This window comes from Equus asinus, chromosome X, assembly GCF_041296235.1.
Source record: "Equus asinus isolate D_3611 breed Donkey chromosome X, EquAss-T2T_v2, whole genome shotgun sequence".
Lineage (NCBI taxonomy): Eukaryota > Metazoa > Chordata > Mammalia > Perissodactyla > Equidae > Equus > Equus asinus.
In genome coordinates this window covers 34252260-34275554 of record NC_091820.1, presented here as the reverse complement: position 1 = coordinate 34275554, position 23295 = coordinate 34252260, and the positions used below count along the sequence as shown (strand labels likewise).

General features: G+C 48.7%; 2 protein-coding genes across 38 annotated transcripts in view; one reads left to right on the top strand and one right to left on the bottom strand.

Annotated features, from left to right (window-relative positions):
• FAM156A (family with sequence similarity 156 member A) overlaps nt 1-15803 on the top strand; it is an 85852-nt gene extending 70049 nt beyond the window's left edge. The window contains exon 7 of one of the 2 annotated variants that reach the window (XR_011499572.1): nt 5716-10490. Coding sequence is in view for 1 of the 2 variants with exons in the window: in XM_070501854.1 (XP_070357955.1) it covers nt 15580-15803 (224 nt within the window). In the remaining variant the exon portion in view is untranslated. Of the gene's footprint in view, nt 1-5715; nt 10491-15579 lie in introns of those variants that run through there. The other variant, XM_070501854.1, reaches the window with a different exon arrangement.
• LOC106828185 (protein FAM156A/FAM156B) overlaps nt 1-23295 on the bottom strand; it is an 85853-nt gene that overhangs the window by 5649 nt on the left and 56909 nt on the right. For 12 of the 36 annotated variants that reach the window (XM_070501860.1, XM_070501859.1, XM_070501858.1 and 9 more), the window contains 2 exons: nt 22113-22258; nt 15954-17422 (listed from right to left, as the gene is read on the bottom strand). The exons of 1 other annotated variant lie outside the window; for it this stretch is intronic. In XM_070501860.1, the coding sequence (XP_070357961.1) occupies nt 16661-17302 (642 nt within the window). In that variant the 5' untranslated portion in view covers nt 17303-17422; nt 22113-22258 and the 3' untranslated portion in view covers nt 15954-16660. 23 more of the 36 variants (XM_070501868.1, XM_070501867.1, XM_070501857.1 and 20 more) reach the window with 12 other exon arrangements.

Sequence of the window (23295 nt, the reverse complement as noted above, 5' to 3'; positions counted from 1 at the left end):
CGAAAGGTACCCAAATAAGTATGCTGTTGCAGTTTACACTTTCAAGAAGCTTGGCTTGGAAGGAATCAAAGACACGGGGTAATAGAAGCAGATGGCCATGTGCTTTTCAGGGTATGTTATTTTCTGTCCCCAACAATGAGAGAGAAAAACATCAGGATGCAGGTTCCAGAAATCCCTCACTGTCGGGAGAACTGTTGAGTAGATGACAGAGTTATCAAGAGTTGGGATAAGCCTCACAGGTGATTCTTCAAGTTGAGGAGGGAGGAATGGGGGTTTCAAAGCAGCAGTGGAGTTGCAGGGAGACTTCCATCCCCTCTTCCCACCCTCATTCTTACCTCCGGGACCCATGGAGATGTGTGTGGACTGAGAGATACAACATCTTCCAGGTAAAAGGCCTCCAATGGGTGGTGTTGGGGAGAGTCCAAGATTGAGTTAACTCAGAATAGAGTGAAATTGAGGGGGGAGGGATTGGGAAGCTTTGGCAAAGGCGGCATCAGAGGGAAGAGAGTCCTGCTGGGGGAGGACACAGCAGTCCTGTGGTGAGGGCAACGGATGTAACGGGCTTGGGTTTGGAGTGATGGCAGGGGCTGGAGACAAAGGCATTTGAGTGGCCTTGAGATTCACACCGAATGTCTGCTGCAAAGATGTTACTTGATTCAGGACGCTAGAAGCACAGAAAGCTATGAGAAGCTAGGAGAGGTTTGGCCTCAATGTTTCATATCTGTGGCGAGGAGGCTGTGCTTTGGGGTCTTCCAGATGACGAACAGAGGGGCTGGTCCATAGAGCGAAAGAACAGAACTCCCTTGTGATTCTGGCCCCTGCAAAGGTGAGATATCAGAGTCTCTAGTCCTCAGATCACCATGAAGGGGATGCAAAGGCCCAGGGCTCGGGTGGGGCGCTTTGGAAGTGCAGGGAGAGGCCTGAGTGAAGTCTTCAAAGATCTTACACAAGGGCCACCGGTATCAGGCCACCATCAAATAACCGAGGTGTATGCTTTCCAGCAAAGTAGCAGGGTTCAATCCAAAAGAGATTTCTGCCAGAGCGACCTGTGCACAGCCCAGGCACTATCGGAACTCAAGGTCTTTGTGAAGGACGTCCCGTTTTTCCATAGCTCCTTAACCTCTGTTTGGCCAGTGGGGAAGGATAGGACTAGATCTGAGAGGGCGCCCCAATGAGGAAAGGATACCAGGTGGGGCATGACTGTGACAGGGGGAGAACCAAGCCATTCCTCCAAGTTGGCCCCCTTAGCTCCCCGGGGTGAGACACAAGAGCCGTGGTGGCTTCTTTGGGACTAGTTCCTGGTTTCTATTTGAAAGGCTCCTGGGCCTCAGAGCACTGCTGTCTCCTTAAGATGAAGGGGTGTAGAAGGCACAATTTTCTGAGTTACAAGAACCAAATGAGGCAGTGGGTATATAAATGTTTTCTAAGTCACATAGCTCCACATAAAGTGAGCCTGTGAAAACTGGTATTGTTTCTGCTGTTTGATTGTTGTTGCTGCTATTATTCAATGTGCTCTCCTCGATAGAAAACACACTCAAGAAGCCAACGACTGCCTAGAAGTGGAGACCTGAGACACGCCCCTTGCCAGGAGCATTTGATTGCCACTCACTCTCTCAGGGCAAAAGCCATTGCCTGTGCTCGAGGGCACGCAAGGTCTAGGAGAAATGAGGAGGGTCTGTCTTGAAGAATAGGAGCCAGTGGGTGACCAAGAGACCTTGGGAGATATTTCTGAGTCTGTCAGCAGCTACTGAGATTCTCACCCATGCCTCTTGACTCTAGGGAGGAAACTGGCATTGTTACCCTCAAAAGAAAGGAAGGAAAAGAAGGGGGGAAAAAAAAGTCAACCCTACTTCTTCTAATAAAAAACATTGGCTTTCTGCATGTCCCTGCATGCTCCTTTTCTGGCTCTGGAAGCATTTTCTGAAGTCCAGCTCCAGGACTCAGGCCTTGAAGTGAAGGCCTGTATTGTTAAAGGAGAAAGGAGCCTGGCAGTGCTTGTGGAGGGCAGGGACGGCCTTGAGGAGGCCCTGCTCATCTCTGTGACCACTCTCATCAGTAACTCTACTCTGTCTGTCTGTCTGTCTGTCTGTGCCTCTCTTCTTTCTGTGATCTGTCTTAGGGGTCCATTGATGGGATGTTAAAGCTGTCCCGTGTAAAGAGAGGAGGCGGCAAACACCCCCCAATCTCTTTGAACACGGACTGATGAGACAGTGGGCAGAGGAGGAGCTGGTGGGGATGGCGTGCTGAGATCCTAGATTCACTCGTGCTCCTCGGACCCCACGGGCACTTTGGTTTATTCTCCCTGACTGATCTGATCTTCATCATGATTGCCCACTCTCTGAACTGGATAGTAAGGGGGGAAAAAACCACTGAATTTACTTCTAATTTGGTGAGCGTGACTGGATGCCATCGTGTGAATGGTCCACATATACAAATCCTCAGTCCGTTTCAGTGAAAATGCTCAGTCTCAGGTTCCCACTTCACCTCCCTACTTCTTTCCAAATGGGGAAGGGTATGTGTGGCTTACAAGTCTACGTGGTAATGTGGGAAGGGGATCTGTGACACACCTATGTTGCTCGCAGTGCCCTCGGTGGTCTCTGAGGGAAGGATGACTCTCTTCTCCCAAGTCCAGCTGGTGAAGTTGACCTGTACCACCCACGGGTGGGGCTGGTGAAACTTGCATTTTTGTCTCTCCCCTCTTGGTCAGGACCTGGTGCTCCCCAGGCTGTCTCAGCCTCAGCTCACTCTGCTGGCATCTGCAGCCCCCTCTGAACCTGGGTCTCATCCTCCATCCCGCCCCTGGGCAGGGCCATCCACTCCACAGCCTCAGCTGCAGGGCCACCTAACCCCTTGCCTGCTTAGGCTTCCTTCAGGAACCCCTGGCTCTGGACTCAGCCACTTTCCACATTCCTCCCTCGGGGAATGAAGCCTCCTGAAGCTTCACCTGCACCCTAGCAGGAACCATGATCAGCTCCAGAAAGCTAAATTCCCAAATTCCAGCCACCCCTCTGCCCAAAGACGCTACTGGGTCATTCTGCAGAGTGAACTCCTGTGAGTCCCAAGTGCGAGCGGAGTGAAACTCTCTTTTACCTGGAGCTCCTCTTCACTTCCTGACACACCTCCCTTGTCTGAGCTGTCTTACCTCTGCCTGCCACTACCTCCGTGGGCCTTCTACCCCCTGTGACTGGAATGGACACGCTTTTCTTTGGCTTGTTTTTCATCTTGGCCTGAGACTTCCCATACTGTATCTAGGTCAAAAGGGGCATGCTGTGGAAATGTGTGCCCTGTCAAGAATAGGAGAATATGTTGTCACATAACCCCTCCCCACAAAATATAAAAATAAATAGAGTGATAAAGAATGGAATGGTCAAATGTGCCAAGGGCGCCCGGGAGGTTACTTAAGGTGAGCACAGAAAAGTGTCTGTGGGATCATGCAATATGGATATTAATGGTGGCCTTGACAAGACCAGTTTCAGGGGAGGGATAGGGAGAAAAGGTCTGTTGAAGGGGGCTGAGGAGTGAATCATCTCAGGAGAAGCTGAAGCAGTTTTGCTTTGAAGGGCAACAGATAATGTGCCAGTAGCTGCAGAAAGACGTGGGGAGGGGGTGGGTTTTTCTCCCTTTGTCGTGGAATGCTCCAATGTAGAGGGAGCAGGTGATGGTTCAGGAGAGAGGAGTGACAATTGCAGGAGCAAAGTCCCTGACAAGGTGGAAGACATGGGATCCTGAGCAGAGGTGAGGGGCTGGTTGCAGTCAGGAACGTGTATGCAGAGGCAGCAGAGAATGCCAGGGCAGAAACAGGTCGATTGGGTTTGGGAGGCTCTGAGAAGTCCCACCTGATTGCTTCTGTTTTCGCAATGAATTATTAAGGGAGGTTCATTGGAATGGAGGAGGGTTCCTGGTGAGGAATGTAGTAGTGTAGGTAGGATGAGAGTGAAAGTGAGAAGCAATCCTCTCAGGGTCATGGATTTAAGATAAAACAACTCAGTAAGGTTTTAAAGATTTTTCGTAAACGCTCAGTTGCTCAGATACACGCAGGGAGTGGGGAGGGAGGAGGGAGCAGGGAGCAAAAGAGGTGTGTTTGAGGGGGAGGGTTTATAGCCCTGGGTAAGCTGGGTAAGGAGGGGCCTAGTGGACGGTGAGGAAGGCTGTGGGGTCGGTGGGCCGGAGGTTTCCAAGAGGCTGAAGGCTGTGGGTGCAGAGCCGTTGGGGGGAGGGAGCTGGACGACCAGGGCATGGCCTTGAGGTGATGAGACAGCGGAATGTTAGAAATGGGCATCCAGGAGGGGCGCGGTCTTTCCTGATGCCCGGGGCATGACCGTGCGCTGGGGGATGCTCGGGTGGGGAGGGGGAGAACATCCTTGAGGACGGAGAGGCTCCGGTGGACCGGGTCAGCCTCGTGGGCCCCGAGGTCGCCGGGAGGGATCAGAGGAGTGAGGGCTGAGAGGAGGACAGTGAGCGTGCCAGGGGACGGGCACCAGTGAGCGTTCGCAGCCTGGGGGTGGGCGGGAGGAGGATGACAGGGGATTGGTCCAGCTCCCGCACGTGGGGCGGGGGCGGGGGCGGGGGCGGCGGCTGGGGCAGTCGGGCGACAGGACCTGGCCATCCCCGGTCCACAGTTCGCAAGAGGCTCCGGAGGGCAAGCGCCAGCGGCCACCGGCAGGGAGACTGGCGGCCACCTCACGGGGCGCCCGCGCGCCGGCCCAGAGCCCGCCAGTCGGGGCGCAGCCCCGCCCCCGGGGCGCGTCCTTCCTGGGCACAGGGACTTCCTGCCGCTGTGGCTACGGTGCCGGGGCCCGGGCCGGGGGCGGGAAGGCGGCGGTGCCCCAGCCCGTTTGCCGGGGCCGCTCTGGCCGCTTCTCTTCCTTTCCGTGGTCCTCATCTCCCTCCCGCCGGCCTTCCTGAGCCACGAGCTCCAGGTCTTTGCGCCGAACGACCGCGGAAAAGATGGAGTTTTCGCTGGGGTTGGTGGCGTGGGGTTTCTCTGGTCTGCAGGTGGCAGTGTTGCGCCCTGTAGCCGCCCAGCCGCCTTCCTGCCCCGCCCTTCGTGCTTGAAAAAACTGCGCAGAGCCTTCTCCGCGGAGAAGGCGGCTTCCTTCTGCGTCTGCGCGGGCTGGGCCGCTCCCGGGCCGGCTGCTCCCTTCTGCGCGCTCCTTTCGGAAAATTGCCTTCTGGGGGACAAGGCCCTTTTGCTTTTCCAGTTGGCCTTTCTTCTGCGGAGCTGCCTAGGTTCCTTAGTATCTTGTATTTCTGCTTCTCCGAATCGTCTTGTCATGGTCTCTCCCTGGGTTGTCCTGGGTTTGTGGACCTGGGTTTCATATATGGTAAAATATATTCTCTCATTGTAGAAGTCACTCCCCCTGAGTATAGAAAACCTGGAAGACAGACTGTAATGAAAGACAGCTAATCACCCACAATCCCATTCCCCAGCCATGACCGTTAAGAATAGTTTGTGATAAGTTTCCTTAGCGGTTTTTCATTCCTAAAGGTGAACTTCAAACAGGATTATATTGCATCGTGAATATGTTAAGTGAAATAAGCCAGACAGAGAAAGAGGAAGTCTGTATGACTCCACTCACAGGTGGAAGTTACCATATAGACAAAGAGAACTGATTGGTGGTTACCAGGGGAAATGGGGGTGGGGGGGAGGCCACAAAGGGTGAAGGGGTGCACCTACAGCACAACTAACAATAATGTACAACTGAAATTTCACAGGGTTGTAAACGATCATAATCTTAATAAAAGGAAAAGAAAAAAGAAAACTTCCCGCAATGAATCCCTGGTGCTGCCGTAACTTTACCGGTAAAACCTACCAAATGTGGACAGAAGAATTAGTAAGCAAACTTCACAAACGCTTCCAGAAAATAGAAGTAGAGGGAACACTTCCAAACTCTGGGGCCAGTATCGCCCTGATACCAAAACCAGACAAAGACCTTACAGGCAAAGGAAAGCAAATACTAATACCGCTTACGAAAACAGACACAAAGATCTTTAACCAAAGTGCGTCCAATCACGTCGCCTTGGTCTGTCCGGGCTGCTGTGGCAGGATACCACAGACTGAGCGGCTTAAACAACAAGCGTGCATTTCTCACAGTTCCGGAGGCTGGGAAGTCCAAGATCAAAGTGCCAGCAGATTGGGCGTGTGTGGAGGGCCGCTGCCTGGTTCACAGGAGGTCGGCTTCTTGCTGTGTCCTCAGGTGATGAAGGGATGAGAGAGCTCTCTGGGGTCTCTTTGATAAGGGCACTAATCCTAGTCCTGAGGGCTCCACCTGCCTGCCCTCATCACCTTCTGAAGGCCCCACCTCCTGAGACCATCACACTGGGGATCAGGATTTCAACATCTGGATTTCAGGGGAGACACAGACATTCCGGCTAGAGCACACGTCTCATCAGAGCCAGCGTCCCTGTCCTGTTCAAACAGAGGATCCAAGCTCCGACTGAGGAACAGGAGGCGAAAGAACAAACCGCTCCTCCAACCCACTGTGGAGGCCTTCTCGACTCAATTCCTGAACCTTACATAGCTCTGTAATTTTGTTTTTTCTCTGAAAGGATTCGGCTGGTGATGAAAACAGTCCATCTTGTCTAAGAGGAGGGACTGGAAGATAATGACAATAGACCCCAGTTGTCCTTGCTTCAACCCCGTGCTTCCTTTACCTTTTTTCCTCTTCTTTTACTTCCCCCAACTCTTTTGTTACCTCTCCCCACTCCCAAAACTTGACAGACAAGAGAAACGAAAACAGCTCTCCAAAAACTCTTCTGACAGCTGCTGGAATGAGCTTGCGCTAAGGATCCGAGCAAGAGAGGAAAAAGTGGAACAAATTCCCAAATCTTCCAACCGAACATTTGTAGAAGCTAAAGAAACTGCGACCTGGGAAATCCGGCGGTCACGCCCCTCTGTCTTCTCCTTTCCCTAGAAACAGTGTAGTTCTGTTTCAGCTCAGAGGTGATCCACATCAGCTGATAAAGCCTTTAAACTCTGTTGGAATCATTTTAGCTACATTTTTTCTAGACAAGTTCTGCCACTAATTTGACCCCAATTTTCTAACAGCCAAAGCAAAGAGTGCCACAGGATCGCTTGTCTAAACTACAGTCCCCCGTGGGTCAACACAAACCATTTTCTCAAGGCCAGCAGCAGTGTTGGCGGCAATGAGATTCAAGGGAAATCTGTCCCTTGAGTCATCCTAGGGTTCATATTACACAGACATCCTCAGCAGCGACCTCTCTAAGTAGCAGTTTGCTTTCTCATCTGTTAAAGGGGGGAATTAGAGTAACCTACCTGATCAGGTTTCTGTCCTGAATGAGACCACCGTCCATATAAAGGACCTAGCAGAGTGCCTGGCACATAGTACATCCGCAGTAAATCTTAGCCTCACGACTTTGTAACAGTTAAGAGCACAAGCCGTGCAATCCTGATTTCAGGGGGAGTACAGCATTTGCCTACATCCTGACAACGCAAACAGAGGGGGCCTGTGCCAAGATAACACAACCCAAGATGCCATCAGGAAGCACACACAGGGAAAACTACGATCTGCTGTCTGGAAAAGATATATCACGGGACACTCACTGAACTGACGAAAGGGACTCAAATTTCTACAGAGGTGGCTTTTCAGTGATGCTGCGGTCCGTGCACTTATCTAACTATTCAGTTAGGATACAGTCTACTCTATTCAATAAGGGAGCAAAAATACATTGGCTTTAAAAAAGACAAAAGTTTCTCTTTCCAATAATCCTTTGATTAAGACAAGGGCTGGTCTAGTAGCTTGACAGTGTCGGCGACCTAAGCTTACAGATGACTTTTTAGTGTCTGCTACTCCTGAAGAGGGCCAAGTCTATTCACATTTATAATTCCTTCCTCGCCAGCCTTCCTTTCACATCTGGGAGACTGAGCACAGAGGAAATCTTGGAGCTCGTGTAGATCAGTCAGTAGCTTTCAAAGTCTTTGTTAAAGTAAAAGAAACCTTTCCTGGAAAAAGATTCCAATACATAAGAGAGAAAAGAAGAGTTCCCTTAACTGGGAACAGGGGCTCTCTCACCACACCCTTTCCTGGATGCGCCTCCCTGTTCAACCAATAACTTAGCCTGACTCTTCTTCTTAAAACTGAGGAAACAGCAGGCCCAGAGAAGGTAAGTGACTGAGAGAGTGAAATCATTAGGGCTGGTAGAGCTGGAACTGGAAGGGCAGTTGTCTTGAGCCCCGGCCCAAGGCCCTCCGCAAGACCCTACAGGAAGAAAAAATTAGCGAAGAACTGTGTGTCCAACCAAACGACGTCTTTGTGGTAAAGAAGCGGTCCATATAAAGGAGTTTATTGGTGTCCAGTATTGTTTAAAATGAAACTGTTTTGGAAAGAAATATGTGACTTTTTTTCAGTGATGTGAGGCATGCGAAAGCAGCATCAGAAGCGTTAGCTAGACTTGGGGAGAGAAAGACCATTGCAGTCAGGTCAGACTTGCTTCATTCATACTGCTTACGGCCAAATGACCGTGTTCCTAATTCCAGTAGCATGTTGGTAATTGGGTCCCCAAGTTCATATTTAGTGTATTCTTCCTTATACCCCCTACCCCTCGTTACGTGACCCAAATCAATAATCCAACGCAGCAAGCTACGTTGACTACAGCTGGGTTTTTTTGGTTTTTTTCCGCTGAGGAAGACTGGCCCTGAGCTAACATCCGTGCCCATCTTCCTCTACTTTATATATGGGACGCCTACCACAGCGTGGCTTTTGCCAAGCGGTGCCATGTCCGCACCCGGGATCCGAACCAGCGAACCCCGGCCCCCGGCCACCGAGAAGCGGAACGTGCGAACTTAACCGCTGCGCCACCGGGTCGGCCCCTTGACTATAGCTCTTAACGACTGGACCAAAAAACCTTAGGATGCGTTCCAGAATCTAAGTTTCATGAACTGACTATGCTGCAAGGCAGGGTCCTTCAGGAAAGATACCCCATATATCGAAGCTGATGAAGACATGGTGCAAACAATAAAAGATGCACCATCTCTACCAAGACAATTCTGCACGACATCTTAGTCACTTCGGCCTCACTGAGATTATTATGGAATGAAGGAAAGAGCCTTGAAACTGGAGAGACTTGGGCTCTGTCCTGACTCTGTCACCAACAAGCCAAATGGCCTTCAGCAAGTCAACTGACCTGGCAGAGGACAGAAGAACTGATTTTTAAGAAATGTTCATGACAAATGCTGACTGCAGAGGGCCAAAGGAAAAAGATCATGTAGAAAACTGTTGCTATACCATAATCCAGGGCTAGGAAAAGATCGATTTTATATATATAAAGAAAAATGAGCAGAAAAGCAAATTTCTTAAACTTTCCCAACATTTATGGGGCACCCACCCAGCGCGAGGTGCTCCTCTGGGCGGGCGCTGAGGATCAAGCAGTGCGACAAACCTGCCCCGCAGCTCCTGCCCTTGGAGGTGAACTGCGGCGGCCGCCTTTGGATCACAGGTAATTAGATCTTGAAACCAAGATTTACAAAACTTTCAACATTGTACAATATGTCTGCATTATTTTTCAGTAAAATGACTACAAATATGAAAACTATTTTCAAAACTGTACACGAAGAAGGGGGTTGAAGGCACGATGCAAAAATAAACCTTTGTATATTCAGAAAGCAACTCTTTTCATGAAAAACCTCTAAGGAAATTTATCACAAAATACTATTAACGGTCATCACTGGGTGATGGGACGGTGGTTTAGATTACTTTCTTTATTATATTTGATGCGTCCTCTCAATTTTCTGCAGTGAGGTTGAGTGACTGGCGTTAACTGAAGAATACATTAATAAAGGTCCATAAAACCCAAAACAACTTGGGGAAAGACAATGACAAGACCACTCAGAGAAGAGAAATACTAGCTGCTGAGGAATCCAGGCAACTCCTTAGAAGAAAAGGCAATTGGAAAAGCAAAGGGGTTTCCTCTGAAGGCAGTGGGTTTTCAGCAGGGACGCGACGGAAGGGAGCGGATCCAGTCCCACCCAGCCTGGCCCGCAGGGGCGCAGAAAGCAGGCGCCGCTTCGTGCGCAGTTTTTTCAAGCACGAAGGGCGGGGCAGGAGGGCGGCTGGGCGGCTACAGGGCGCAACACTGCCACCTGCAGACCAGAGAAACCCCACGCCACCAACCCCAGCGAAAACTCCATCTTTTCCGCGGTCGTTCGGCGCAAAGACCTGGAGCTCGTGGCTCAGGAAGGCCGGCGGGAGGGAGATGAGGACCACGGAAAGGAAGAAAAGCGGCCAGAGCGGCCCCGGCAAACGGGCTGGGGCACCGCCGCCTTCCCGCCCCCGGAGCCGTAGCCACAGCGGCAGGAAGTCCCTGTGCCCAGGAAGGACGCGCCCCGGGGGCGGGGCTGCGCCCCGACTGGCGGGCTCTGGGCCGGCGCGCGGGCGCCCCGTGAGGTGGCCGCCAGTCTCCCTGCCGGTGGCCGCTGGCGCTTGCCCTCCGGAGCCTCTTGCGAACTGTGGACCGGGGATGGCCAGGTCCTGTCGCCCGACTGCCCCAGCCGCCGCCCCCGCCCCACGTGCGGGAGGTGGACCAATCCCCTGTCATCCTCCTCCCGCCCACCCCCAGGGCCTCCCCATAGGCTGAGACCTATGGGGCATCTCTACTCAGATGTCCCACAAACCCTGCAAATATGCAGGTGACGCCAAACCTTTGACCCCTGTCTCATGGATGGGCACTGCCATCCACCCGATTCCTTAAACCAAACCCCTGGGGATGCTGCTAGGTGTGCTTTCCACCACCCTGTGACTCCCTGGACCTGCTCTGGAAAAGGCTAAACCATGATCTTCATGTTGCCACAGATGTGCATAAAGTCCCCTGTGAGGGCTCGTTCTTGGCAGACACACTCTGAACACATCCTGAGCAGAGACGTGTGCACCGGTTTGGGTGGGCCCCTCACAGGAACTCCAAGGAGAACCTGGGCCCTGCAATATACCTGAGAGAGGGAAATCCTCATCTTCTGTAAGAACTCAACAAATAATGTCTAAACTCAATGAATCCAGACATAGCAGTATAAGCCCATTATTTGGGAATATGGAGATGCATATCCAGAAGAAATCGCTGAAAGAGAAAGTTTGGGGAGGCGGAGGAAAGTCCATGGGTGTGCATGATACAAGGGATTGCTGAATTTTATTTTTCATCATAAATATCCTGGTCCTATATGGTCTTTTATCTGAGTGTGAATTACTTTGATAACATAAATTATAATAAAAAGTTAAAAAATGCAACTCAACAAACTTAGCAGATAAGCCTGACGGCAGATCCTTCTGCATCAACCGATACAAATCTAGTCGTCTGTAATTTTCAAAGAAATGTTGTGACGTGTCTCATGGCATCACCTAGACAATGCTTTACAAATTTTAAAGTAAGCACAATGGCTGGACGAGAAATAAAAACTTAGATGTTTCATTAGCAAATACTAATGGGTTTTAACTTCAAAATTTTGATTTCAGGAACGTGGAGAACAGCAAGTACAGTGTCAGTCTTAAAACACACATTCGCGTTGTCATATTTTTTCCTTTCCTAAGATATCTGCCAAGCACAGCAGGTAATGATGCAAACCTGCTCTCCTTGTAAAGAGAAGTCTCAAATCTCCGATTTTAGGTTTCCCCCTAGAAGGAAGGTTCTGTTTCCACAGCTGCAATCTAGCCTTTCATAGAAGTTTTCCAGTAATGTTCATGCCGGGGCCACGTTCCAGACCCACTAATTCAGACTTTCTGGGGATGGTGCGCCACCTTTTTTTTTTTTTTTTTTTTTTTCTTTGAGGAAGATCAGCCCAGAGCTAACATCCAACACCAATCCTCCTCTTCCTGCTGAGGAAGACTGGCCCTGAGCTAACATCCATGCCCATCTTCCTCTACTTTATATGTGGGACGCCTGCCGCCGCACGGCTTGATAAGCGGTGTGTAGGTCGCACCCTGGGATCTGAACCAGCAAACCCTGGGCTGCGGAAGCGGAGGGAGCAAATTTAACCGCTATGCCATCCGGCCGGCCCCCATCATCTTCTTTTAAAACCGCTCCAGGGGAGATGTGATGCCGCGCGAGGTTGAGAAGCATAAGCACACGCTGTGTTTCACCTCCCTTGGTTTTAAATAGAATTTTGGACTTTAGAGCCATGTTTGTCATTTCTGGATTAAAAAAAAATTAATATGTATCTTCTCTTTTGAGAGCTATTTTTGACATGTTTACTTTATTTTACAGCCATGTTTAGAACAATTTCAAGGACTCAGGAGTGTGTTTATGCCCCAACGTCCCCTTCCTTACGTGACCCCCCAGGCAGGTGGAGGGGAGGGAGAAGGGCCTTGGAAAGGTGGCTGGAGTTCCATTGTCTTGGTCACTGCTCTGTTGCGCATCCCCACCCGGTCACTGAGCTCGGGCAGGGTTCCCTATAGGGGGACGAGACCCCTCACCACTCTACATGTCTTCCTGTGACCAGAGGTTGAAGCTAAGGGCTCAGGGAAACTGAGCCGGGTCCAGGGGATTCGTGGAGAACAGAAAAACACCTGAGTGGCATTTCAGACCCAGGGTGGATTCCCTCAGCCATGGAATTGCGAGTCAACCATTATGTTCACCCAAAGGGCGCCTGCACATGAACACACAGAGAAACACGCACACATGTGTGCACTCATCAGCACTCCTTCTACCCTGATGTGTACAGTGACTCTGTCTGGCGGGAGCATCTAGTACACTTGGAGGAGGCAGGTGATGATGGGTCACGTAGGCAGGACCCAGAACATGGAACGAGGGGGGGGGGGATTCCTTAGTGCTATATAAGCAACGACGTACCTTTTCCTGGATGACTTCCGTGGATATTTGTATTACATTTGCTAAACAGCTCTACTGAAGTATAACTTACATACCACAAAATTCACCCAGTTCAAGGGTCCAATGCAGTGACTTCTAGTAAATTTACAGAGATCCGCAACCATCACCACAACCCAGTTTTCGAACATTTCCGTCACCCCAAAAAGATCCCGTATACCCATTAGCAGTGAATCCCCATTATCACCTCCAGACTCTGGCACCTCTAATCTAATTTCTGTCTCTACAGATTTGCCCTTTCTTTGCATTTCATATAAACTGACTCATGCAATAAGTGGCCTTTTGTGTCTGGGTTCTTTCACGTAGCATCATGCTTTGGAGGCTCACCCAAGTGGTAGCAGAAATCAGAAGTTTGCCCTTTTTATGGATCAATGGTATTCTACTCTATGGGAATACCACATTTTGTTTATCCATTCACCAGTCGACAGACTTTTAGATTGTTTCCACTTTTGGGCGATTACGAACAATGCTGCTGTGAACATCTGAACACAAGTCTTTGCGTGGACATAGGTTTCATTTCTAACTTCTCCATGTTTTCATTTCTTTGTCTTGCATATTGGCACTGGCTAGAACCTTCAGTCAATGTTGGGTAGCCGTGGGGGAAGCAGACATCCTTGCCTTGGTCTGGATCTTATAAGGGGAAAGCATCCATTCTTTCACTAATAAATATGATGTGATGGGAGCAGCAGGTTTCTTGTAGATGTCCTTCATCAGATTGAGGACATTCCCTTCTATCTCTAGTTGGTTGAGCATTTCTTAAATCATGACCGGGTCTTGAATTTTGTCAGATGCTTTTTCTTTGTCTGTCAAGACAATCGGATGGTTTCTGTCCCTTGCTATATTAATGTGGTGTATTACCTTAATTGAATTTGAATGTTAAGCCAATATTGCAACCGTGGGGTAAATCTCGCCTGGTTGTGTTGCATACCCCTTTGTAAATGTTGCTGGACTGGGTTTGCTAATATTTTGTTGAGGATTTATGTATCGATATTCACGATGGATGTCGGTCTATAGTTTTCTTGTGATGTCATGTCTGGCTTTGGTAGCAGAGAAATATTGTTCTCATAGGATGAGTTAGGAAATGTTCCCTCCTCCTCTCTATTCGGCAAGAGTCTGTGACGGATGGGTATTATTTCTTCTCTGAACGTTTGATAGAATTCACCAATGGAGCCAGCTGGCCCCGGGCTTTCCTTTGTGGGAAGGTTTTTAATTTAATAATTTGACTTCTTTACTTGCAATAGGTACCTTCTGATTTTTCTATCTGGGCATTACATTTTAAGCCCACTCTCTCCCAATATTTTCTTGCTTCCTGGCGCCTCTGGCTCAGTCTCTGGTCTAGAATTTGACCTGCTGGACACCACCAGACTCCGGCTCCTGGTCTATAACTTGGGACAGTATGCTGTCTCAGATGTGACCCCAGGTCTCCTCCTACACCCCATACACGGGAGTGGGGACAAAGACTTTGAGATGGGGAAGGGGTGGTGCCGCTGACTCCCTCAGTTACACCCGCCCACCCATATCCATGCGCTCTCCTGGAGTCCATGGGTAACTCTGCAGTTAGGACCTCCCTCAGCAAGCCCCCAGTGTCCACTTCACCCCACCATGATCCTTTTTTCACTCCTCTCATCTCCCAGCAACCGAGACGCACAGGGGATCAATGATGGGCTCTCCACCATACCTATGGGTGTCAGATCTCTCTCTGATTAAAGGCTCAACTCCCAAGGCCAGGGGTGGGCTCTACAGCTCCTCCTCACTTCCCCGCCCCAACAGCCAGCCTAGCATGGAGTGGGGGAGGTAAGGGGAGACAATGCCAACCTTCATGAGTGGCTAGACTGTGGTTGGCAGGATTGACCGGGTGTGGCTGCTGGAGTGAGGCCATCACTTTATGACTTCTGTGAACTCTGCCAGGTGGGGATATTATCCTTGCCCCAGTGCACTGTGGGGAGGATCCGATGATGTACGTTACCAAGGCTATGTGGTGCCAGCAGTGAATCTTCCACTGAAGTCACCAGCTCTTCATGCTTCACCCCCAGCCTTGAAGGGGTTACGGTGCGGTGAATGGTTAAGAGCGGGGGCTCTGAATCCAGTCGGCCTAGGTTTGTGTGCCACACCCCTCTTATTGCCTGTGTGACCCTGAGCAAGTCCCCTAACTGCTCTATACTCTGCTTTCCCACTTCATAAATGGGGATCGAATCTTGCTAAATGATGGGTCTGTGGGAGAGGATTAAATAAGCTGATCTACGGACACAGGTAGAACATTGTCTGACATCTAGTAAACAACCAATAAACACGAAACGCCGTGTTACCCCTTCTAAACACACTGCAGATGACCAGTCCGAATTTAGGCCTTTGAGTTTCAAGAAAGAAAAGCCCTGCTTTACTTACCTTCTCCCCTCCAGCTGGGAGACAAGCCTGGCAGGGTCAGTTAAGCTCCCAAGCTCTCTGATGAGATGACAAGTTCAGAATCTAATAAACGTACCTGTTCTCAAGCCACTTCTGTCTGCAGAAGACGTGTAGATTTTTTGCAGCAACACAGCTCTGGGGACTACATGAAGACACAGACTAACGGAAAGCAGAGTTTATTTTCAGTTCAGAAGAACTGCATGGTCACTTCCTGGGTACACATCATTGGATTCTGTGGAGGGAAAAGGTAGATTTAATCATTCGTGCCTCCTGAAATGAAAAGGCACATGTCTAAATCCAAATACGACTGTCAAATAACTCAGTGACACTCTGGTTCTCACGCGGCAGGCATGAAACTACTGTTTGCCTGCACCAGCCCAGGGATACCAGGCAACGAGGAATGGCCCCGGGAGTCTGCGTGCCAGGGGCACCAGCACCATCTGGCAGGACCTCCTACTGTGGGCAGCAGACTCTGCTTCCAACTCTCCATGGGCAGAAGGGCTCTCTTCCATTTGCTCTGCCTGGGTGACCTGAAGGCTGGTTTCGCTGCAGGGCCACAAACAGTGGCTTGATGGTATTCTCTGTTGCCCTCCCTCCTCCCCTGTTCCAAATGCGCACGGTTTAGAGCTCCTCTTGGTTCACTCTGATCTACTGCTCTGGGATTTAAATGTAGTGATCTCAGATCTAACAAAGGACAAAACAATATGGATGAACAAACCTGAATTCTAAAGTTAGTTTCCTTTCACACGTGTATTTATTTGGTATCGACGACGAGGTAACCCATCAGAAATTCCCTCAAGGGGGAAGACTACTCGATGTTAAGGAGCAGGGAAACAGCTACATTTAAGCTCGTCATACTCATAATAGCTTATACAAACCATACGATACAAATGGCGAACCCCCAAGTTCTAGCTCCACGTCCTTTTCCCACACTTTGTTTAGCCTCAGATCTTGGAAACTGGATCTAAGTTTAGTGCCCGTGCATTCCACCAAACCTAGTGCTGCTTCTTGGAAGCAGTCAATAAAATGGCACAAAAGCACACACACAGCAACAAGGCATTCTCAGTACAGAGGCAGTTTCTATCCTATTGACACAAAGTAAGGAGGAAAGACAGAGATTCAGGGTGTGAAAGTGACAACATGCATCATGGGAGCCATATTACAGGAGTTAAGGACCACTCGTTTGCAGTCTCCCTTGCCATAGAATGCCCCAGAGTGATCCAGAAATTCCAGGCAGGAAAGATGAGGACCTTCCTGGGATCAAATCAAGGCTCGTGCTGACAGGATTTCCAGTCATAACTCTGGTCTTGTCACTCCTCCAACTATTGCTTACTCTTTGGTCCCCAAAAGCAATCCACGCCCAGGATCTGGCAACACCAGCATCCACGTCTGAATCCATTCAGATCTCCATCACATGAGGATGAGAGTCTCAGTTTTCTTTTAACCACTGTTTTAGGAGCCTCTGAAACATTCTTTTGCTTTCCTGCCGCATCTCCAGTTGGAGCTTCTCCTCTCTCTCCTGCTGTTGGAGCACCCCTTCCGGCAGAAGACCGGGCCGGTTGGTACCCAGGCTGAGGGTCAAGCCACTGAGGCCCTGTACTAGCGTTTCCCAGGAGGAAGGATGTGGGGCCCCCTTCCTCTCCGCAGGCATCCCAGAAACACTCGGCCTACGGCTCTGGCAGTATCGACATTCACACCGGAATCTATTCTGAACTCTACCATCTGAGGAAGAGACTCTGGCTTCCCTTTCAACCTGATAAGGTGCCACGTGATCGAGGTGTCTCCGTCTCATGTGCCCGAGGAATGTTTTCTTCCCCTGAGGGGATGCTGACCTTTTCCACCGCCTCTCTTGCAGGATTTCCTCATCTCTGTACCGCTCCTGGAGCAGCCCCTCTGGTAGAGGGGCAGAGTAGTTGGTGCTAGGATGGGGGTTCAGGTCACTGATGCCCATCATTAGCAATCCTGAGAAGGAAGGATGAGAGGCTGCTGTGACTTCCCTGGATGTCTCTTCAGAGGTCATCAGGGAAGATTCAGAAATCAACGTTGAGTTACGCTTCTGGAGGGGATCCATGGAGGTCTAGTCTGTGCTCGAAGCTCCAGCTGGCCCTGGGGTCTGGAGAGGAAGGTGAAGACGAAGGTTCTCGAAGAACTAGAAGGTAGCAGGGAACGTGGGGAGCCAGAAGAACCCAGACTGCAACACACAGTGACAAGAGAAGAAAGAAAATCCATTCCATTATTATTCATCTTACCCAACCTTTCTGTCCCTCTGTTTCCCATCTGTAAAATGGGGATAATAATGAGACCTATTTCCTAGCATTGTCCTGCAGGTTAAATGAGATAATTACATCTCAAGAGCTCAGAATACTTCTGGCATATGATTATAGGGGTTTATTATATATCATATAATATATATTATTATTACAAGGGTTTCAGAAATGAGATCAATTATTGCACCCATATGACACAATGCAAAACGATGCGCTGGCAGTCAATCACGTTAATGCCCTGCTGACTTTTTACAAATTATTCTGAAGCATAATTTAAAGAACAATCAGTGTGTGACTAACACGTCCTCTTCTCATAAGCATTCCTATACTTGCAAAAAGTAGACATTTACTAAATTGTAAGCGTTTGCACCATGGTGACACACCCTTTTAAATTTTCCCTCATCCTCACTGACTTTTCACCCAGTTAAAAAGGCTGCTCGAGCCTATAGAAAACATCTCAAAATTCCCAGTAAGTATAAATAAGATTTTACTAAAAAGTAGGAACAGAAACCAACGAGATTTCTAACAGGAAAAAAAAAAATGGAGAGAAACTCAATTAAGCCAAAAGCTGGTTCTTTGAAATGATCAATAAAATTGATAAACCTCTAGCAGGACTGATGAAGACGAAAAAGAGAGAGAAGAAGCAAGTTACCAATTGCAGGTATGAAAGAGGAGATCTCACTGTAGACCCAGCAAATATGAAAAGGACAAAAATATGGTAACACTACATTCAACTTAACATATATAAATGCAACCACTTAGAAGAAACGGATCCACGACTCAAAACCCATAAAGTACCAAGATGCGCCCAAGGTGAAATAGTGTACAAAGTCCCACATCTTCTACATAATGTGAATCAGTAGTTGAAAACCTTTGGGGAAAAAACCCAGGTGGTAGCACTGGTGAATCCTACCAAATATTGAGAGGAAGAAACCCCCACAAATTCTACACAATTTCCTCCAGAAAACAGAGGTGGAGGGAACGCCTGCAACTGATTTTATGAGGCTAGCATTTCACTGGTCCCAGAAAAAGAAAACTCCAGACCAATATTCTTTCTTGTCACAAGCACAAAATTCCTCAACAAAATACTAGCCTCGAATCCACCAATATACGAAAAGAATAATACACCTTGATCAAGTGGGGTTAACTTTGGAACGCAACGGTGGGTCAATTACTGAAAATCAACCAATGCAACCCACAGGTTAAGAAGAGAACTGATTAATCAATCAATGTAATCCACAGATTAATATAACAGATTAAGAAGAAAAATGATAGACAGATTCAATGCTATTCTCACCAAAGTCCCACTGGCATTTTTTACAGAAATAGAAAAACAATCCTAAAATTCATACGGAATAACAAAAGACCCAGAATGGCCAAGGCAACTCTGAGAAAGAAGAACCAAGCTGGAGGCATCAAACTTCCTCATTTCAAACTTTATTACAAAGCTACAGTAAGTAAAACAGTATGGCACTGGCATAAAGACAGACGTATAGACCTATGATACAGAACAGAACCCAGAAACAAACCCACGCATATACAGCCAAGTGATCTTTGACAAGGGCCCCAAGAATGCATAACGGGAAAAGGACAGTCTCTTCAACAAATAGTGCTGGGGAAACTGGATATCCACATGCAAAAGGATGAAACTGGACCCCCATCTTACACCACACATACCAGTCAACTCAAAATCGATTAAAGATTAAACAGATGACCTGAAACTGTAAAACTCCTAGAAGCTGCACGACATTGGTCTTGGCAATGACTTTATGGAAATGACACCCAAAGCCCAGGCAACAAAAGCAACAATAGACAAGTGGGGCTACATCAAACTAAAGAGCCTCTGCACAGCAAGGAAACATTCAACGGAGTGAAAAGGCAACATGCAGAATGGGCAAAAGTATTTGCAAAGCATAGATCTGATGAGTTAATGTTCAAAATTAATAATGAACTTACATAACTCAATAACCAGAAAACCAATAAGCCAGTTAAAAATGGGCAAAGGATTTGAGTAGACATTTCTCCAAGGAAGACATACAAATGGCCAATAAGTATATGAAAAGGTGCTCAACATCACTAATCATGAGGGAAATGCAAATCAAAACCACAATGGGATACCTCATGGCACATGTTAGGATGGCTATTATAAAAAACAAACACACAAACAAAAGATAACAAGTGCTAGTGAAGATGCAGAGAAATGGGAACCCTTGTACACTGTTGGGAACATAAACTGGAGTGGCCACTATGGAAGACAGTATGGAGGTTCTTCAAAAAATTAAAACGAGAACCACCGCATGATCCAACAATCCCACATCTAAGTATATATCCACAAGAACTGAAATCAGGATCTCGAAGAGATACCTGCACTCCCATTTTTACTGCAGCTTTATTCACAACAGCCAAGATAATGGAAACAGCCCAATTGTCTACGGACAGAGGAGTGGAGAAAGAAAATGTGGTATATGTACACAATGGGATATTATTCAGCCTAACAAAAGAGAAGGAAAGCCTACCATTTGCATGCCGGATGCTGTGGATTAAAGAAGCGTGATAGAGAACGCTGCCGTTTATTTAGTGCCTTCCATGTGCCAGGTAACGTGAGCTGGGTGTCTCAGATCCCTTATCTCCTGTAGGTCTCTCAACAAACCTCTCGAGTAAGTGGAGTGATTGCCATCTTACAATGAGGCATTTGAGGCTGAAGGAGAGAGGATGGCTGAAGTGGCAGAGTGTGCGCTGGAATCCAGCGTGCGTGTCAACTGACTTCTGGGGCGGAGGGAGAAGAGTTTGGAGAGAAAACCAGGGACCAGGACACAGAGAGCTTCCAACGCCGTGCAGGAGCCGACAGAACACCACAGGCTCTGCTAACTGTCCTGGGGTGCCCCCTGCACACAAGCAGCCCCTACCTATCTGAGAACAGAACTAGAGTGAACTGAATGGATGCACACAACATAAGATGACGTGTATTTGAGGTTCCCCGGTCAGAGACCCACAATGGAAGAGCCAGCCTTCTGCTGAGGGGTCGTCCACGTGTGAGGGAAAAGCTAGAAGACCGTGGCAAAGAAAGAAAGAACCTCTAGGGCTGGACAGAGATGTCTAAGGTGATCTTTATGTTCTTCACTGTAGCTCTCGCAGCGTAAAGCCTGGCCTGCAACCCACCCCACGGCAGCATCAGTAGTTGTAAGGATAGGGAACATGCCAGGCACATTTCTACGAACCTCACTGCATTACCTCATTACATACTCACAAATACAACCCTCTCAGTTGGTATTGTTATGATGAAGAATACTAAACCCATTTCACAGGTGAGGATAGTAAGGCACAGGGGGCCAAGTGAATTTCTCAAGATGACATGACTGCAAGTGGCAGAACTGGGTCGGAAGGAAGGTTGTCTAGTATCAGAACCTGAGCCCTTTCCCACTACACGGTATCAAAACTCCCTCAAAAACCAACCAACCAACCAACCAAAAAACCCACGATGCTCACTGTATCAGGAAGTCTGCTTTGGGCTGTGAGTAAAGAGAAAACCCCTCCTCCAACATTCCTAATCAGAAAGGCAATTCACGATCATACAAAATGATCCTTCCTCCTGATTTCATCTTGTATGATCGTGAATTGCCTTTCTGATTAGGACTGTTGGAGGAGGGGGTTTCAGGCGGGGGACACTCTGGGATCCAGTGATGGTGTCAAGGACCCAGGTTCTTTTCAGCTCTCTGATCTGTCCTTTTCTGGAGTGGTTGTTCCAGGATCGACATCCAGATACGGAGATATCCAAGAACAGAAAAGGACTTTCTAATCCCGGATCTTTCCTCTGAACAACGAAGTATCCCAGAAGCAGCCACTGCCCGCCCCCTCCCTCCCCCCCCCCCCCCCCCCCCCCCCGCTACTCCCCCGCCCCGGGCAAACATTCCCTTCCTTTCTCATTGGCCAGCACTGGGTCACATCCCCACTCCTCAATCAGTCAGGAGCGTGTGGGGGGCAATGTCTGTGGCAGTCCTAGGTGAAGGGTTTGGGAATGGAATGGCTGTTAGCAAGACTGTCGCCTCTTATTCCACCCCCAGGACTCAGCTTAGACAGCATGTCCTCCAAGAAGCCTTCTCTGCCCCTTTCCTCACATCCTGGACAGGGGATTTCCTCTGAGCTCCCGCAACACCCTGTATTTCTCCTATCCCAGCCACAGCCTCACTCAGCTGTCGGAGGTGGTTGTTTGTCTGTCTCACCCACTGGCCCAGGAGCTGACAGAGGCCAGGGACTTTATCTTGTTCACCCATCACAGAGCCCTCGACCTCAGTGGGCATTCATAAATACACTATCTGTCGAGCGGAATAAAGAGAATGCGGGGCCCTTCGGAAACATCTCATTTAGTATATCAACCCCGCAGAATCCATATCTTCCCACGTCACAGAGGTGGAAATGCTTGTGTGGAGAGGTTAAGTAACATCTCCAAGATCACACCTCAGGCAAGGGGCAGAACTCCACCCCAGGTGCATCCTGACTCCAGATGCATGCACTCTTGGTGGCATGGCCTCCCTGGATTCTCGGCCTCCCTGAAAGCCTGACTTAGAAAGCAATCCCGAGGGAGAGAATGCAGGCGAGAATGTCCTGGGGGCTGACCTACACGTCCAGAGCTGGTCCAGCGATCAGGTAACTCACGCAGCAAATATTTCATATCACTTCCTAGTGCCAGGCTCCATTCTCAGTGCTGGGAATACTGCCCAGGACAAAATTTGCAGACTCTCCATTCTCATGAAGCTTGCATTCTGGTGTGGGGAGAAGAAAGTAAACAACTAAACAGGTAAGCACCTCCTATGTCAGGGGTGATGAATGCTATGAAGATACTTGTATTTATCTTGACAATTAAACCAGTGACATGCGATACTTCTGTCAACTTTCCATAATGATATGAAAAACGATTATAAAATAAATTTGTTTCTGTTCAAAGAATCATATTTCATTTAATAACATTTTAAATAACAGTCTGACTTTTTCTTTTTCTCCAGGAATGGCAAAATCCTAAGGGTAATAGACTGAGATCTGTCCAAGGTCACCGAGTGCTGAAAACCATGCTCCCAGCCCTGTGCAAAGCCAAGGAAAAATGAGTGAGTTGTAGCGATGCAAACCACACAGGTTAATAAAAGAGATTCTCCAGCACCTGGTACACAGGTGTCCTATATTTTTGGTGCCTACACAGAAAACCTCCATCCTACTGACTCTAGAACGAAGGAGATGCTTTTCAGAGCAGTGTCATTACAAAAGAACATTTAAATCAGTAACAACCGCTGATGCCCTCTTCTGAGTGCAAAAGAGGAAAGGAAGAGACCCATGAAACGTGGTTCTTTCGTTAGGGATCTTACAGTGTGGTGGGCCAGAGGACATATAAAGAGAAAGCAGTGGGAGTACAAGGGAGGGCAGAGGGGAAGGGTAAAGAGGAGGAGTGGCCACAGAAAGCAAGAGGGACACAAGGAGAACAGTCTCCTGCTGCGAGTGACAGAGGACACGTGGACCCACCCAAGGGCACTGAGCAGCGGGTTCACATCGTCCATTCTGCTGATGGAAGCCAGAGTGACATCTACACCTCTCACCCACGAAATAAGATAACCTGGCCGTCCAGGTTGGATTCCTCCAACCAATATTTACCAAGGGCCCACCTGTTCATCAGTCCCTTCAGCGAATTACCCAGTGCAGCCCCAACCTTGCACAGACCTAATCCTGAGCAAGTAAAAGACTGTCCAAGATACAATATAAAGGGGGAAAATGTGAGGAATACTCGGACACTAGGCACTCAGGACGGAGTGGG